General features: G+C 48.1%; 1 protein-coding gene across 2 annotated transcripts in view; it reads left to right on the forward strand.

The window, feature by feature from the left end:
* The window catches only part of LOC141133218 (adhesion G protein-coupled receptor E3-like), a 199,580-nt gene that overhangs the window by 114,030 nt on the left and 66,823 nt on the right, over positions 1-18,727 (forward strand). For both annotated transcript variants that reach the window (XM_073622455.1, XM_073622456.1), the window contains exons 10-11: positions 11,368-11,543; positions 11,672-11,836. In XM_073622455.1, coding sequence (XP_073478556.1) covers positions 11,368-11,543; positions 11,672-11,836 — 341 coding nt within the window. The remainder of the gene's footprint in view (positions 1-11,367; positions 11,544-11,671; positions 11,837-18,727) is intronic.

Genomic DNA, 18,727 nt, shown 5'->3' on the forward strand with positions numbered 1-18,727 from the left:
GAGCTGCTTTCACAGATCCTAGCTATTCTGGCAGGCTGTCACTGGGGAAATAAAGAAAGAAAAGGAAAAGAACATCCATCATATAAGTGTGTACCACAATAAAATGCTATAGTGTGATAGATATCAAGAATAGTTAATATATGTACATTCCAAAGTGCTGGTACAATAAATAATAAGCATAAAACATACATGTCGCACAAAAAAAATCCAACAAAACTGTGCTGTGATAAACTTGTGCAGATCCACTGCAAACTATTTGCTCGGACTTCAGTGTATCATCACCAAAACAAAGCACATACCATTTGCTTACCAAAAAAATTGACTCCCTAAACTTATAAGGTCACATGCACTTGTCATCTGCTGGATATTTATAACCACTTCACTCAAACAATAACACTGCAGGTAGAGTAGCTTGGTCCGGTACCAACCACAGGGAACCCTGTAAATGCAAAGAATAAAGCAACACCAGGACAAGTAAACAATTTGTTGCTTTATGCTAGTAAAGTTTGCTGTAAGTACATTACTTTAATAAAGCAGCGCAGTATGTCCTGGTAATGCATACAGTATATTTTATTCTTTGCATACACGGGGTTGCTGTGGTTGGTACCTGACCAGGCAGAGTGGTGAAAGGCTGCTCCTGGGAGAATGCTACTATAAATGCGTTGTCACTTTTTGAGTGAAGTGGCTGTAAATATCCAGCAGATGACAAGTGCATGTAACTTCATAAATTTAAGGAATCAAATTTTTTGGTAAGCAAATGGTATGTGCTTTGTCTTGGTGATGATACACCGAAGTCTGTGCAAACAGCTTGCAGTAGATCTGCACAAGATTATCACAGCACAATTGGAGTGTGTGTGTGTATGTATATATATATATAATATAATAATTCTTGACATCTATCACATTGCACTTTAGGCACTTTCACATGAAGGGTCCAATCGGGTCCACCTGTCAGTTTTTCAGGCAGACCTGATTGGACCCTCCATTCTCCTCTATGGAGCGGTGGATATAAATGGACTTGTGTCTGTTTACACCCGCCTACCTTCAATTTGGCCCAACAAAAACAAACTGAAGGGGGATCCATTACCCTCTGTCTGGGTGGATCAGGACAAATGCCAGTTGGGTATAAACAGACCGGCGGTCCGTTTACACCTGACTGCCCATAGAGCAGTGTGGGCCGTGTCTGTGTCTGCTTGTTATAAGCGGAGCAAAACGTGAACCTGTTAACCTCTTGCTCTGCTCAGTGGGCGGTCAGTAGCCCTGCTGAGAAAAGTGGAGTCATCAATGAAGGGCCTCATTGATGTTTTATCCCATCACCTTTGCTCTGTCTGCCCCCCTGTATTCTCTAACGTCCCCGTCTCTCTTATTCCCTTGCTCTGTCCTTATTTCCCCTTCTCTGCCCCATCTATCCCTCCTCTATCTCTAGATGGTCCCTATTATGTACATGCAGCAGGCTGTGTAATGGGTACAGTCACACATGATACAGCACCTTCCCTTCCTCTGAGGATCCATGCCATTCCTGCCACTGTGCCTGCGGAAGCTGGTGGAAGTTAGTATGGAGGCAGCCGCTGAAGCTCACAGTGCCCGGCGCTGCATGTTACCGGTCTGATGCCTGTTGTGCACTTGAGGGACCGTCGGCTTCAGTACCGCCCCCTAAGGTCGCTGCCTTATGTGATCCGGAGCTGTCAGCTCCTGTCCCCCCGCCCCCTGAGCTGGTCTTACATGCAGTCCTGTGATCTCTCCAATGTGTGCATTGTAGACCAGCCAGGATTCGGCATTTTTCTGATGGCGGGGAGATCCTTGCTGCCAGCCTCTGAGGCGGCTCTTTAACTAGGTAGATTAGATGGCCGCGAGCGCGAGGCCCTGTCCGTGCGAGGTCTTTAGGCGACCGCCTAATATGCCTAATTAGAGAGCCGCCTCTGTGAACTACATACCAAAAATTACCTCCCAATCCTTCAACACATTCAGAATGACCTGAAGTTATGGTCGCCAGGCATCTTCTCATGGTTTGGGAGGGCGCCCATAATCAAAATGAACACCCTCCCGAGATTATTATATGTTATGCAAACGATCCCCATAAAATTGCCAATTACAGAATTTCTGTGCGGCAAAGGGCGTCCAAGACTTAACTTCGAAAGATTAACACTACCCAAATTAAAAGGTGTCATAGGTTTCCCAGATATTGCCAAATATCATTGGGTGTGTCAATTGACGAGCATAATAGATTGGAATGTTCATACACATACGAAAGCATGGACGAACATCGAAAATGCGTTCTCCTCAATACCAATACGGCAACTACCCTGGACCCAAATGTATGTTTCACCGGGTTTCACCAGGCAAACAACACCCATTGATTTCCAATACGTTACAAATCTTCCAGAAAACATGTCGTAAATTCCAAATTTCCTCTTCACCGGGTCCACTAACCCCCAACCGTAACAACCCGGAATTCCCACCAGGCCTATCAGACTCGTTCCTTTCAGATACCTGGCCCCATACTGATATGAGGGCAGAACACTTTTTCTCTAGGAACACTTTTCTGACCCTACCCAAATTGTCTACGTAGATGTCTGGACAATACTGCCCGTTTTGGACGTACTGCCAACTCCGTCATTTCCTCACTCACCCCCAAAAACGCTCCGAATATGCTAGACAACTCAAACCTTTCAAAATGCTTTGTACCCAAAAAGAACCGCAAAGACATTTGATTTCAGACAGACAAAATAAATACATTGCATGCATATGACACTTTGTATATGTAATGGTGTAGTTGCCACTAGTTACAAACATCCACCAAATCACCCCACTGCCAGACCTTCATATATCATCTCAGAGACAACGAACAGTCATTTGCTTTGTTTTTGTTTATTGGGGGTATAACTTGGTTGGGGAAAGGGGTATATGGATGCCCATAGATCAAATACTTTGCCATCATATTTATAGATTAGAAGTTAGTTTGAGCCTGAAGAAATGATGCACATGTATAACAGCTACAGTCTCTTCCCTGCATCACCATGCAGACTATTGCTCCTCCTCTGCTTAACTCCTGCAGACTATTGCTCCCAGGACTTCCTCATCAATGACCGTGTACATAGTTGCCAACATTGTAAAAAAACTTATAGGGACACTTTTTTGGCTGTAGGCGGAGTCTTATTATAATTAGGGGGTGGAGCATGCATTTGTGGGCGTGACATAGCGAAAGACAAAAAAGGGGCATGGGTTACGTGAAATAGTGGGGGTGGCTTAAATAGGCGTGGTTCAAATGGGGGTTTGGTTAGAGTCTGAGATGAATGGGAGATTGAGAAAGAAAGGGGAAAAGAGGGAGGGAGGGAGAGAGAAAGGAGGGAAGGAGAGAGAAGGAAGGAAAGAGGGATGGAGGGACAGCAGGCCCAGATCCTACACTACAATAGTAATGTGTATTCCAGAGTTTAACAAATCAGCAGATAAAGATACTCCAAACACCTGATGTTAGCACTTCAGTCATTCCAGCACCATGATCGTTGTGGTGTCAGGATGATTGAAGGGCATTATTACTATTATTACATTGTAATATAGAATGAAATCATTCAACTCACCATAATCCAGAATCAGTGGGACCCCTGAGTGTGTCACCTGCCACGTCGCCTGCCACCAGATGCCATCAGGTGCCCCCAGCAGAGTCTGTCCTTGCATCAGGTGCCCACAGCAGAGTCTGTCCTTACATCAGGTGTTCCCAGTGGATTGCCTCTTTCCATCAGGCATTCCCAGCAGGAGTGCCTCCTTACATCAGGTGTCCCCAGTGGAGTGCCACTTACATCAGGTGTCCCCAGTACAGTACCTCTTACATCAGGTATCCACAGCAGAGTGCTTCTTACATCAGGTGTCCCCAGTGGAGTGCCTCTTACATCAGGTTTCCCCAGCGGAGTGCCTCTTACATTAGGTGTCCCCAGCGGAGTGCCTCTTACATCAGGTGTGCCCAGCGGTCAGTGTCCCCAGCGGAGTGCCTCTTAAATCAGTGCCCCCAGCGGAGTGCCTCAAATCAGTGCCCCCAGCGGAGTGTTGGCTGCAGACGGAGTGTTGGCTGCAGTCTAGCTACATCTCCTCAAGAGTGGTGACAAGGGGGGAGAGGTGTGTGGGTGGAGGCATGGTGACTTGGGGTGTTACAGGCTGACTTGGGGAAGGGTGGAGGCATGGTGGTGATTTGGGGGTGCAGGCATGGTGGTGACTAGGCGGGAGGGGGTGCAGGCATGATGGTGACTTGGGGGGTGCAGGCATGGTGGTGACTAGGTGGGAGGGGGTGCAGGCATGGTGGTGACTTGGGGGGGGTGCAGGCATGGTGGTGACTTGGGGGAGGGGGTACAGGCATGGTGTTGACATGGGGGGGAGGGGGATGCAGGCATGGTGTTGACATGGGGGGAGGCGGGTGCAAGCATGGTGTTGACTGGGGGAGGCGGGTGCAGGCATGGTGTTGACATGGGAGGAGGCGGGTGCAGGCATGGTGTTGACATGGGGGGAGGGGGGCGCAGGTACTGTGGTGACATGGGGGTGGGGGGTGCAGGTATGGTGTTGACATGGGGGAGGGGGGTGCAAGTATTGTCGTGACATGGGGGAGGGGGGTGCAGGCATGGTGTTGACATGGGGGAGGGGGTACGGGTATTGTGGTGACATGGAGGAGGGGGTGCAGGTATGGTGGTGACATGGGGGAGGGGGGAAGAGGTATGGTGGTGACATGGGGGAAGGGGGGAACAGGTATGGTGGTGACATCGGGGAAGGGGGCTGCAGGTATCGTGGTAATATGGGGGGAGGGGGCTGCAGGTATGGTGGTGATATGGGGGGAGGGGGTTGCAGGTTATGGTGGTGACATGGGGGAGGAGGGTGCAGGTATGGTGGGGACATGGGGGAGGGGGGAGGGGGGAAACAGGTATGGTGGTGATATGGGGGGAGGGGGTTGCAGGTTATGGTGGTGACATGGGGGGAGGGGGGTACAGGTATGGTGGTGACATGGGGGGAGGGGGAAACAGGTATGGTGGTGACATTGGGGGAGGGGGGAAACAGGTATGGTGGTGACATGGGGGGAGGGGGAAACAGGTATGGTGGTGATACGGGTGGAGGGGGTTGCAGGTATGGTGGTGACATGGGGGGAGGAGGGAAACAGGTGTGGTGGTGACACGGGGGGGGTTGCAGGTATGGTGGTGACACGGGGGGAGTGGTTTGCAGGTATGGTGGTGACATGGGGGGGGGGGAAACAGGTGTGGTGGTGACATGGGGGGAGGGGGGAAACAGGTATGGTGGTGACACGGGGGGAGGGGGGTGCAGGTATTGTGGTGACATGGGGGGAGGGGGGTGCAGGCATGGTGTTGACATGGGGGAGGGGGTGCAAGTATTGTCATGACATGGGGAAGGCAGGTGCAGGCATGGTGTTGACATAGGGGGAGGCGGGTGCAGGCATGGTGTTGACATGGGAGGAGGGGGTGCAGGTATTGTGGTGACATGGGGGAAGGGGGTGCAGGCATGGCATTGACATGGGGGAGGGGGTGCAAGTATTGTTGTGACATGGGGGAGGGGGTGCAGGCATGGTGTTGACATGGGGGGAGGGGGTGCAGGTATTGTGGTGACATGGGGGGAGGGGGATGCAGGTATGGTGGTAACATGGGGGAGGGGGGAACAGGTATGGTGGTGACATGGGGGGAGGGGTGTGCAGGTATGGTAGTGACATGGGGGAGGGAGGTGCAGGTATGGTGGTGACACGGGGGAGGGGGTGCAGGTATGGTAGTGATATGGGGGGAGGGGGCTTCAGATATGGTGGTGACATGGGGGGAGGGGGCTTCAGATATGGTGGTTACACGGGGGGAGGGGGGGAACAGGTATGGTGGTGACATGGGGGGAGGGGGTTGCAGGTATGGTGGTGACATGGGGGGAGGGGGGTGCAGATATGGTGGTGACACGGGGTGCAGGTATGGTGGTGACATGGGGGGAGGGGGGGAACAGGTATGGTGGTGACATGGGGGGAAGGGGAGAACAGGTATGGTGGTGACTGGGGGGGAGGGGGGTGCAGGTATGGTGGTGACACGGGGGGAGGGGGGAACAGGTATGGTGGTGACATGAGGGGAGGGGTTTTCAGGTATGGTGGTGACATGGGGGAGGGGGGTGCAGGTATGGTGGTGACATGGGGGGAGGGGGCTGCAGGTATGGTGGAGACATGGGGGGAGGGGGTGCAGGTATGGTGGTGACATGGGGAGAGGGGGTGCAAAGGGGGAGCCAGGACCATCAGTGTCCCCAGCCAGCGGAGCCCCGCTGTAGCATGCAGATCGGTATCCTATGAAACATGGTATCCCCTCCCGCTCCTGTCATCCTGCGTGCAGATTGGTATCCCATGGTCGGTATGAATATCTCCGCAACCATAGGTCCCCCGAACTTCAAACTCGGTAGTTAAGGGTTCCTAGATGCCCCCTAGCTGCAGCCAAAATTTTGGGTCTCTGGACCCAAAGTGTCCCTAAATGACATTGCTGAAACCCACTCAGCGGGCTTTGTGTCAACCTAACTTTAAAAGTCAAGCACTTTTCTGCAGCAGAGGAACCACCTCAAATGCTCCGGTAACTTGCCGGATCTGGTCCTGGCCGGCCTTCGGTGCCCTGGGCCAGATTTGGACCATAAGTAGCCTAGATAGTCCTCTACCATGGGCCAAAATTTGGGATCCCTAGCATAAATTCGCCCGAGATAAAGTGGTCCACCCCCCCCATAGACTCCATTGTTAAGCCTCAATTGGTTCGGGGAGGCCTGGCAGTTAGGACTCGGTGACTTTGGGGGCCCGATACTGGCCGGCCATAGGTCCCCTGGACCCCAAACTTGGCACCTGAGTCCCTCAACACTAGCCCTACAGCCTCCCGGTTTCGGTGTATTTTTAAGACCCATGGCACCGGAGAAAGCGTTGACAATTTTTACCAGGGGGTGTCAAAAATCGAATACCAGCCTGTGTCCCCTCGTCGTGTCCCCCGCTGTCATCCAGATGGAGCCAGGTGTCTCGCTGTGTCTTCATGATACAACCTATCAATCGGCATGTGAGGGGTTAATGTAACTCAGCTGTGTTCATTGGCAGTAGCTCTGTTCTCTGTTTCTCTTGTCTGAAATCGGCACATGCGCAGTAGTAGCAGAGGATACCAAATTTCATGCGATACCGATCTGCATGCTACACCAGTCCTTCCATCAGTGTCCCTGCTTGTCGGACACATGGGGGCGGAGGGTTGGCAGCAGCGGCGGGTGGAGGCTGAACATTTCCTTGTGTTCAGCGGAGAGCTGGGAGGGGTCGCCAATCCCTGCAGCCAATAGGCTTCAGTGTACAATAGAATTTTCTATTTGTACACTGAAGAGAGAAGCCAATTGGCTGCCCATCTCCTCTGCACTGAACACAAGGGGAAACAACACCCATGGCGGCGGCAGCCATTTTTGTGTAGCCGTTGCCGCTTTTAGCCAAAAACATTTCCGATTTTCCCAGAACAAAAGCAAAATACCGGGAAAATAATCGGGACAAGCTTAAATCGGGACGAGGGTCCGAAAATCGGGATTATCCCGGGAAGATCGAGACTGTTGGGAACTATGCGTGTAAAGACGAGGAATTCACCCATGACCGTGTAAGGGTGAAGTTCCCAGAGATCCTTCCCTCCTGCACAAAACTTATACTGAAGCACATTAGTTTCTTGTCACATCTTCTATGTGCAAAAGATCCCACTCTGAATAGTCTCTTATGCTGACTCTGATTGGTAGCTGCTACTAGGCCGGAGGCCTGCAGCACCTCTCCCCGGAGGCCTAGTAGTTTAATAGCATGTGTTGAACGGTGGACTACCGTTCCCCAGCCAGCCCAGCTTGCAAATCCTGTGCCACTGCGACACTAATCCCCACAGTCTCTCCTCTGATCCAGGACTCCTCATCAATGACTGTGAAATGATTGGGACTTCACCAATGACCGTGTAAAGGTAAAGTTCCCTCACAGACTTCCTGGTATGTCTCCACATCCAGCCCTCCACTGTGGTATCGTCACCGACCTTTCTCTGCCTCGAGTCCATGATGGAGAACTTAACCGGACCGTACGTTCCAACAGCTTCACCTGCCCCTCTGCTCCAGGAGTTCCTCATCAATGACCGTGTAATGATTAAGAATTCACCAATGACTGTGTAAAGGTGAATTTTCCTTACAGTTCTCCCCAGGCCTCCTCCTGCGATCGGCACCCCCTCGCAGATGGGGGTGCCCTACTGCTGCTGTCTATCACTCTATTCTCCACTTCTCCCATCCGACAACTCCTCCCAGTGGCCTGTTACCTCAGCTTATATGGGAGGCCTGCCCCCTGCCAATTCCAGTTGGGGATTGGTCAGGGCTCCCACATGAGCTGCCTACCACTCCAGTCCTAGGCCCTGCCCCTCTTCCAGAACATTCACCCTCGAAGCAGGGGAGGTGCCTCAGAACTAGAGCATAAGTGGTCACACCCACTGCTACACTAACCACTCCCTGCTCCCAGATCCATACCTCCCAACTGTCCCTAATTTGGAGAGACTGTGCCTGATTTGTAGCAATGCCCCTCTGTCCCTCATTCCTCCTCATTTGTCCCTCATTTTGGTCTGATCTATATAGATGTATATAAAATGCACTTTTTATCTATCAAAAAGTGTTTCCCAGTGCTAAACCCTTCATCTGATTTCTAAATTGCTGCATTTGTAATTCCAAAGCCAATATGAAGGAATAGTAGTGGTATAAAAAGCACTTGTGGGTTTAACCAATCTTGTTTTTTTGTACAATTCTCCTTTAGGGGGAGTGGGCAAGAGGTGTGTCCTATGCCAGCATACCTTTGCTGATAGGTGTTCCCTCATTCTCATCTCAAAAAGTTGGGAGGTATGCAGATCAAAACAAACAGGCCTAGCTTGCAGCATAGGCCTGCCTAAATGTACCTGTTCTGACAGTTTCCCTAGCAAAAATATCCTATGCTAGCATCTACCTATGGTAGAGGGCAGGCCCGGACTGGCCATAGGGCAGACTAGGCATTTGCCCGGAGGGCTGGGGCCTCCAGCTCTATAGCCTGTTGATGATCAGGCCGCACAGCCGGAGGTAAGCGGTTGCCCACGGCCTGGACAGGGTTAACACAGGCCCGCAGCCCGCGCTCACCCACCGCTATGCGGCCGTGCCTGTGTCATCTCTGGGCTCCGGTGCAACTACAATAGCAGCTGAGCAGCTGAGCTGTGTGTCTCTCTCACACACAGCTCAGCCAACGCTGACAGTTCCACTGCTCCTCCTCTTCCCGCCCCTCTACTCTGTCTGCTCCGCCCACACCCCCTGTGTCTGCCCGCCCACACCCCCTGCGTCTTGCCCCGCCCACACATCCCCAGGGAGTTGTGAAGGAAGGAGATTTAAAAGCTGCAGGCAGCCCGCTCCTTGAGCCTCATCCTGGGGTGAGTAAGCTCACCCTCTCTCCTTGCCGTCCAGTCAGTGTATATACAGTATATAAAACAAATTTAGGGGTGTTCTGTGGACTCTGATACAAGAGGGGTGCTTTGGTGAGCAGAGACCCCCTTAATCAGCGTTCCCCTTTACATTAGAGTCCACAGAGCTCCCCTTTACAGTAAGTGGGGGCTCAGTGCGGACCTCTGATGTAAGGGACCTCAGTGCGGACTCTGATGTAAGGGACCTCAGTGCGGACTCTGATGTAAGGGGGCTCTGTGCAGACTCTGATGTAAGGGGGCTCTGTGAAGACTCTGATGTAAGGGGGCTCTGTGGCGACTCTGATGTAAGGGGGCTCTGTGCAGACTCTGATGTAAGGGGGCTCTGTGAAGACTCTGATGTAAGGGGCTCTGTGTGGACTCTGATGTAAGGGGGCTCTGTGCGGACTCTTATGTAAGGGGGCTCTGTGCGGACTCTGATGTAAGGGGGCCCAGTGCAGACTCCGATGTAGGGGGCTCTGTGCGGACTCTGAAGTAAGGGGGCTCTGTGCGGACTCTGATGTAAGGGGGCTCAGTGCAGACTCTGATGTAGGGGGGGCTCTGTGCGGACTCTGATGTAAGGGGGCTCAGTGCGAACCTCTGATGTAAGGGGGCTCTGTGCGGACTCGGATGTAAGGGGGCTCTGTGCGGACTCTGATATAAGGGGGCTCACTGCGGACTCTGATGTAAGACACCTCTGTGCAGACTCTGATGTAAGGGGGCTCTGTGCAGACTCTAATGTAAGGGGGATCTGTGCTGACTCTGATGTAAGGGGGCTCAGTGCGGACTCTGATGTAAGGGGGCTCAGTGCGGACTCTGATGTAAGACACCTCTGTGCAGACTCTGATGTAAGGGGGCTCTGTGCAGACTCTGATGTAAGGGGGCTCAGTGCGGACTCTGATATAAGGGGGCTCAGTGCGGACTCTGATGTAAGACACCTCTGTGCAGACTCTGATGTAAGGGGGCTCCGTGCAGACTCTGATGTAAGGGGGCTCTGTGCGGACTCTGATGTAAGGGGGCTCAGTGCGGAATCTGATGTAAGACACCTCTGTGCGGACTCTGATGTAAGGGGGCTCAGTGCGGACTCTGATGTAAGGGGGCTCAGTGCGGACTCTGATGTAAGACACCTCTGTGCAGACTCTGATGTAAGGGGGCTCAGTGCGGACTCTGATGTAAGACACCTCTGTGCAGACTCTGATGTAAGGGGGCTCCGTGCAGACTCTGATGTAAGGGGCTCTGTGCAGACTCTGATGTAAGGGGGCTCTGTGCAGACTCTGATGTAAGGGGGCTCAGTGCGGAATCTGATGTAAGACACCTCTGTGCGGACTCCTGATGTAAGGGGGCTCAGTGCGGAATCGGATGTAAGACACCTCTGTGCGGACTCTGATGTAAGGGACCTCTGTGCGGACTCTGATGTAAGGGACCTCTGTGCGGACTCTGATGTAAGGGACCTCTGTGCGGACTCTGATGTAAGGGACCTCTGTGCGGACTCTGATGTAAGGGACCTCTGTACGGACTCTGATGTAAGGACCTCTGTGCGGACTCTGATGTAAGGAAACAGGGGGCAGGAGGAGCTGGAGATCTGCCACAGTGAGTAGAGAGTAAAAAGGGGGGGCATGATTGCAGGGACACTGTAATATACTGTAAAAGGGCACTATAATCATTACAGTGCATGCAGTCCCCTCTATATTTATATCAGTGCTCCTGCACATTACAGCGTGGAGGACCGACCCCCCCCCCCCCCCCCCCCCCCCCCCCCCCCAGTCAATGGAAAAATTGGCTGCTCAGTCTAAAATGCCCGGGCCTATTTTTTGTCCCAGTCTGGGCCTGGCAGAGGGTGCTACATAAATATGCAATAAGTATTCTATATTGGTGGTAGAAGTGGACAAAAGATTGTTAATCAACAAGTCCTTTTTCTTCCTAGATGGTGCAGTCTTGATAGCCTACAACGACCTTGCATTATACATAAATGGGAATTTTACCGGCACTGAAGAGAGTGATCTTGTTTCGATAAATTCGAGAGTGGTATCTGGAGCCATCACAAGCTATGCTCAAGAAAAATTCAGTCCCCCAGTGACTTTCACACTTGTCCAAATCAAGGTCAGTAGTAGTAGTAGTATTCCTCCATTTCACAACAATTCTCACCAGAGATTATTAACCTTGATGTGTGGTTTTCATTCATTGGCTCACATCTTGATCTCTGAAATGTTTGAGCATTTTTCTTTCAGCCTCAACTTCGCTTTTACAAGTTGCAGTGTGTATTTTGGGACCCCAAAAATAATGGCTGGTCCCATGAAGGATGCGAAACTGAACACTCTAATCAGACGCACACCATCTGTTCCTGCAGCCATCTCTCTAGCTTAGCGGTCATCATGGCTCCACAAGAACTTAAGGTAATAATGGTATTATCAAGAATAATAATTAAGTAGCGATAGCCCCGGGAAGGGCCACTGGAAATAGACGATTCTCACTTACCTGTTCAGAGGCTGCAGGCCCAGATACTAGTTCCACATCACACAGACAAACACAGGCTCAGTCTAGGGGTGTCTTTTGTAGTTTTATTGCAGTACTTGAACAGGAGACAGGGATGAGGGTGCAGGATACTCCAAAATTCAGGAAGGTACAGTATCCTTCAACAGCAGCCTTAAATATTGTTGGGACTCTGTACAAGCAGTCACAGTCCTTGTTGTTACCTCTGACATTCCAACCCTCAAAGCACAGGCAAACCTAAAGCTCTAACCAGTGATGGCGAACATTGGCACCCAGATGTTTTAGAACTACATTTCCCCATGATGCTCAACTACACTGCAAAGTGCATGAGCAATCATGGGAAATGTAGTTCCAAAACATCTGGGGTGCCAAGGTTCGCCATCACTGCTCTAGGCAAGGTTCTCACAATGTCCAGAGACAACTCTCCAACCAGCTTCCTTGCAAAACTCTTCAGTGGGGGGGGGGGGGTCCTTCTCCAGCCCAGCTTCCCCTGGAGAAGAGGGTTCCGAACAGACCTTCCCAAACATTTATCTTCTTCCAAGCCACCTTCTGAGCTGCCCCTCCCAGGATTGGCAGAGGTCAGATAAATATTCATAACCAGTGGCTGACCCTCCTACTCTTTTTGGAAGATTCTTCCAGAGGCAGGGAGGAGTAATCAACCACCAAGCTTAGGGATAGACCTGACCAGACCTGAAAAATAAATTGCTGCCCAACAGAGTACAGCAGACCAAAGGACTAAATGTAACCAGCCTATTGCAGGGCGCTACAACTACATTTCTTAATTAAACAGAAAATAATAAAAGTAGAAGGTATTTTGTAAAAGGAAGTGTCACATGTACACCACATGGCCAATAGGATGTGGACACCCCTCCGAATTATTAAGTAGCATTTGAGTGCACAGGTAGGGAGTGGAGTGGCTCCTACACTAATGCCGTGTACACACGAGCGGAATTTTTGACAGCAAAGGTCCGATGGAACGAATCCGCCGGACAATTCGATCGTGTTTGGCTTCATCGGACCTTTGCTGTCAAAAAATCAGACGACTTTAGAAATAGAAAATGTTTCAAATCTTTCAGATGGACTTGAGTCCGGTCGAAAAATCCGTTTGTCTATATGCTAGTTCGACGGACAAAGAGAGATGCAAGGGCAGCTATTGGCTACTGGCTATGAACTTCCTTATTCTAGTCCGGTCGTACGTCATCACGTTTGAATCCGTCGGACTTTGGTGTGATCCGTCGAAAGTCCGTCAAAAAGTCTTTTGGGGTTCAGTCTGTCGAAAGTCCGCTCGTGTGTACACGGCATTACAAGCATTGGAGTCTACTGTGAAAAGGTTTATATATTATACAATTTCCTAATCAATTCTCATTTTCTCATTTAAACAATGTCTTCTAGAAGTTTTCTGATTTATGTAATGATTAACTAGCAATACAATAATACAGCGGTGATCTCAAATTATCTGCATGTATTCAAATAGGCAGACTTATGTGCTGCAGGATTGCTTCCATAAATAGGTCCTCTCAGGCTTGCACAGTGGGCTTCCCAGACAAGGTGCTGTGCTGGTGACACAGGGCACAAGTATGAACTGTTCCAGATGCAGGTTGGTAGAAAGGTCCTTTCTCAAAACAGGTAGTTTCCAGGGGTTACAGGACCAATCCTAAACCGACTATCCTGTAAAGGAATCTTTTACTATGCTTAACTTAGCTTTCCCTTACCAGTGGGTCTCTGTCCCTTTTTTTTTTTAAATCATATTTTATATTTGATATTTGTTTTTCCTTTTACATAACAAACATATACAAATAAACAAAACAACCAAAAAAAAAAACAAAACCAGAAATTCACTTTCCCCCTTGTCCTTTCCTTTCCTCTCCCTCTTCCTCCCTGCTTTCCTTACTGCTCAGTTAAGCTGATAAAACTTTACCAACAACACATTTTATTTTATTATTATTAAGTATACCAAAAATTACAGAAATATTCCAAGGAAACTGATACACTGTATTAAAAGTTAAAGGATAAGTTCACTTTTTAGAAAAAAATAATAAATGCACATTTTTTTGCAGGTAATAAAAAAATGTGCATCTATTATTTTTTTCTTTTGGAGCCTGTAAAGCATTGCACCATCAATAGGAAGATCGCTGGTGCCATGCAGGTCTCCTTCAGATCTTTCAGTGTATCTGTATGCCCATACATCCAGTATAGGCAAGCAGATACAATCTGACAGGAAGAATCAATGAACTACCACGGCGCTTCACAGTGGCGGGGTAGTTCATTGAGAAATACAAGCCGACACCTGCAAAGGATGTCAGGGCTTATAGTTCATTCACATCCAGAGCTGTGGATAGAGCCCCGCACAACTGCGCTGATTTTAAAAAGTAACAGCTAATACGAGGAACTTCTCCCCATGCTACCGTTACGGGGGGGATCAGCCAATGGCTGCAGCATTGGAAAAATGTGACATGTTCCCAAAGGTGAACTTATCCTTTAAATAAATCGGCCAACCTGCTCTTCAAACATTACCTCTCTTTATTGTGTGTTTAGCTTGAAGCATGGAGCATCTATTCATTTTTTCCCTATTTTATTCAAACTTCAAGGATGCGTTTCTTTGAACATAGGTGTGTTTTTTAAACATAACATGTTTATCCATTTCACATAAAAAAGTGTGGCGCTAGAACAAAAAAGGGAAATACTGTGTATGTTCGTTATTGGGCAGAGCCAACCTGAATGTCCATCTGGAAGGCAATTGTGCGCAATAAAGTATTTAGTGAAACGCAGGACTAATCCTGTATATGTTATTACTTAGCACTAACAAAAATAAATATCTGCAAAATGGTGGTATCAGTTGAGAATATGAAAGTGACGAGAAAGAAGGGGTAATAAGTGAAGTATACCCTACAATAACTGACTCTAGTTCCATATATAGGGAGATCGGTGAACCAATAGTAGTGTTGAATTACTAGAACAGAATAGTGCTACAAACATTAATAAGTGATGATACCAAAAAGTAGACAAATGAAATTACGATGATGGTATTGCTACCGTAACTAGAGCATGCAGTACATCAACACATGAGATATTGATATAGCTAGAAGTCCAAGATGGGTATATAGGCAAACATCTGGGGACTTAGCCGAAGAAAACAGCAATGACCAGGATTAATAGTATGGGACCCTTGAATCCGGGGATGGCATCAACAGGATAAGGTATCCAAACTTGTATGCAGAAAGGGACAGGCAAAAATACCCTTACCAGCAATGGTGGACTCCCCGGCCAGCGGCTTGGGAGTCAGACAGGCTTACGATAGAGCAGGAAAGGCGGCACTTTACCCACAGCAGCTGGAGGTGATGGAAAACTGCAGCACTCACCAACCGACCTTCTTTGGTCTCACCGGCTCCCAACATCCATGATAAAGGTACAAAACTGCTCACCAAAGATCTGGCTCCGTGTGGTGGGTATAGGCCCTCAAATAAATAGGGATCAAAAAGAAAACTTCCCCATAGTGTAAATCAGCTTTTCAGGGCTTTATTAAAAAAAAGAGACACAATAAAACATACTCTGGCTCATGAAAACAGAAATCGAGACCAGGTATAGGGTGAATATAAAAAAGCGCTTAGTTCAGTTGTGGCAAGACAGGCATAGCAACCCGACGCGTTTCGTCCGCTAGGACTTCGACTGGGGTATATGACTGTCTGCCACTAATGCCTGTATATATCTATAATCATATGATTAGAAAGTAACAGCATCTGTTGACGCCATGTATATCGCCACTTCCGGGTCACGGGAAGATGGCGTCAGTGTTTGTAATGGGCCAATCACAATGGCCATAGGAGCGGCACATAATCAAGCCTCGAGGTGGTAGAGCCAATAGAATGGAGCTAAAGGCAGCATCACCACTAACCCGACAACATTATTGTTAGGTGACCGTCCCCCACCAACCAGACGTCGGGTCGGGGCGCACCGCAATCACTAAAATACGTCACGGCCCTATAGCCAATCACCGACAGAATAGGGCTAAACCGTGGCATCCAATCAGGGATCACACTATAAGCGTGTGGCGTCGCTCAAAAGGCAGCCGGATATGACAAAAGCTGTGGAACGCATATGTGGACCACGCCTCACTATGGTAAGACCGGTGGGCGTAAGTGGAAAAAGGGAAGAGGAAAAAAATCGGAAGGCTTGGAACGCAAATGCGGTCCAACCCTCTCAATGGAAATAAGGGGGCAATCACCTGAGAACGGCGAATATTAAATCTAACATGGCGTAAACATTGCTGAACAATAACCTAAACATCATGAATAATTCTAAAAGAATTTCTGACAAATAAAGTGGTAATAGAATATGTTACACTCCTATTCAATATAACAAGATCGCTGATAAAATTGGTGCAATAATAAGTATTAGTATACATATAAATAACAGTGATGTAACAATGGAGGATAACACCCCTAATATGAAAGGGTTACATTATGAGAAAATGACACGTGGACATAAAACATGCCCAACATATGAGCATGCAAAATACAGTGAACAGAAAAAAAGGCCCATACAGGGAATAAAACTGTTGTTAATATTCACAGGTCCGAGAACCATAAAGTATTCATTAATGACCAATGGGTCCTCAAAACCCCTTAAAATTGGGATCAAAATTAAAATTAAAACTGTGGGACTAAATAAAATGTATACTTGGTAGTTGACAAGTAATTGGACTTTACAAACCGAATAATAAACATATTTATATGCACTAGGCGGCTAATCACAAAGACATTAGGCGGCTGATCTTAAAGACCCAAGACACAGAGACAAAATAGGGATCTATATTAAGACTGATTGATAAAGGCATTTATGTCCCAATCAATATTGAGACCAAATGGCGAATAGCATTTTAATTGGTGTATCCAGAATGTCTCTAATTTTGATACGCCCCTTTTAAGAGACTCACCCCTCCAATGTGGGATGAATTTATCAATAACTTGGAATTGAGTTCCCTTTGGATTCTGGTTATGGCAATGCAAATAGTGTTTAGGAACACTGTGGTTTGTGAGGCCCTTTTTTATGTAGCTATGTGCTCATTACCTCTCACAGAAAATGTACGTATAGTGCGACCCACATATTGTTTTTTGCATGGACACGTGATCAGATAGACCACGTATCTAGTTTCACATGTCAAAAAATGTTTAATCTGATATTCTGTTCCTGTGGAGGTGGAGACGAACGTCTCAGTTTTTCTCCGTCCACAGACATTATGTAAACACACGTTACAACATCGACAGGGGAAAAACCCTTTCATGTTTTGAAAGAAAGACCGAATCACGGGGGGGTCAATGGTGTTGGGAGCAATCTGACTTTTGATAGATGGGGCCCCTCTATAAATAACCCCACCTCGTTCTGGGAGAACAGGGCCCAATACCGGGTCATTTTTTAGGACCCTCCAGTGTCTCGATACAATCTCCTAATCTGTTTATGTTGTACAGAGAAATTTGTCAGGAGGGACCATTTGTGTTTATTATCTGGAACACCTTTAGGTTGTCCCACTAACAAAGATTCTCTGCTAATTAAGGCGATATTATTGATTTCATCGTCGATTTCTACAGAGTCATAGCCTTTATTGACAAATCTAGACCTTAGAATCTGTGCCTGATGGAAATAGTCTGAGAGGTTACTACAGTTACGTCTAATCCGCGTGAACTGGCTACGTGGTACCGATTTCAGCAAGTGCGTGATGGCAACTGTCGACCGGAATGTACCCATTCCGGTCAGTTGGTTTGAAAAACGTTTTGGTTTCTAAACGGTTGTCAACTGCTAATATCTCTAAATCCAAAAATGGATAGCAGAAGAGCTGACCTCATACTTCAGCTCGATTGCAATGTCATTATCATTTAACGTAAAAAGGAAGGCATGCAAAGACTCGACACTTCCTCTCCACAGGAGGAGGATGTCGTCTATGTACCTAGCCCAGAGAAACTAGCTCTGGGGGATCGAGGGCATAGACGACATCCTCCTCCCAACGGGCCATAAAAATGTTGGCCAGGCTTGGGGTGAACTTAGCGCCCATGGCCACTCCTTTTTGTTGAATGAAAAAGTCCCCATTGTACCAAAAGTAGTTGTGTTTGGTCGCAAACCTCAACAGGTCTATGATGAATCTCTGTTGGGTTCGGGGATGGACTCCTCCCTAGATAAAAAGAGCTCGACTGCCTCAAAACCCACATTGTGAGGTATGGAAGTATATAGTGACGTGACGTCAGCTGTAACTAAGAAAAGATCCTTGCTATAAGTAATGCTGTTCAACTTGGCAATGGTGTCCTTAGTATCCCTTAAATATGATGGTATAGATTGTACAATGGGTTGCAAGAAAAAAATCTATATATTTCCCTATGCGGGAAGTAATAGAGTCGATGCCACTAATGATAGGGCGACCAGGGGGTTGAGTGATACTTTTATGGATTTTGGTAAATAATATATTACCGGGATTCTGGGAACAACTGGAATCAAATAGCTTTTTTCTTTATTGTTTAGAATACCTAGTTGGAACCCAGTATCAACCAAAGTCAGTAAGTGATCTCTTATAAGGAATTGTGGGATTAGTGTAGATCCTTGAATATGTCTCTGTGTCGCTCAAGATTCTGGTCATTTCTAAATGATAATCGTTTTTATCTAAAACGACTATCCCGCCCCCCTTATCCGCTCCGCGGGTCGGATGATTAAATCCTTGCATTCGCAAAGTTTTTTGAGTCCAATTTTAAGAGTGGGCTTACTAAAAGACCTTTTGATGGGTAATTTATCTAAATCCTGTAAAACAAGAT

The sequence above is a fragment of the Aquarana catesbeiana genome, linkage group LG03 (assembly GCF_042186555.1).
Source record: "Aquarana catesbeiana isolate 2022-GZ linkage group LG03, ASM4218655v1, whole genome shotgun sequence".
Classification (NCBI taxonomy): Eukaryota; Metazoa; Chordata; class Amphibia; order Anura; family Ranidae; genus Aquarana; species Aquarana catesbeiana.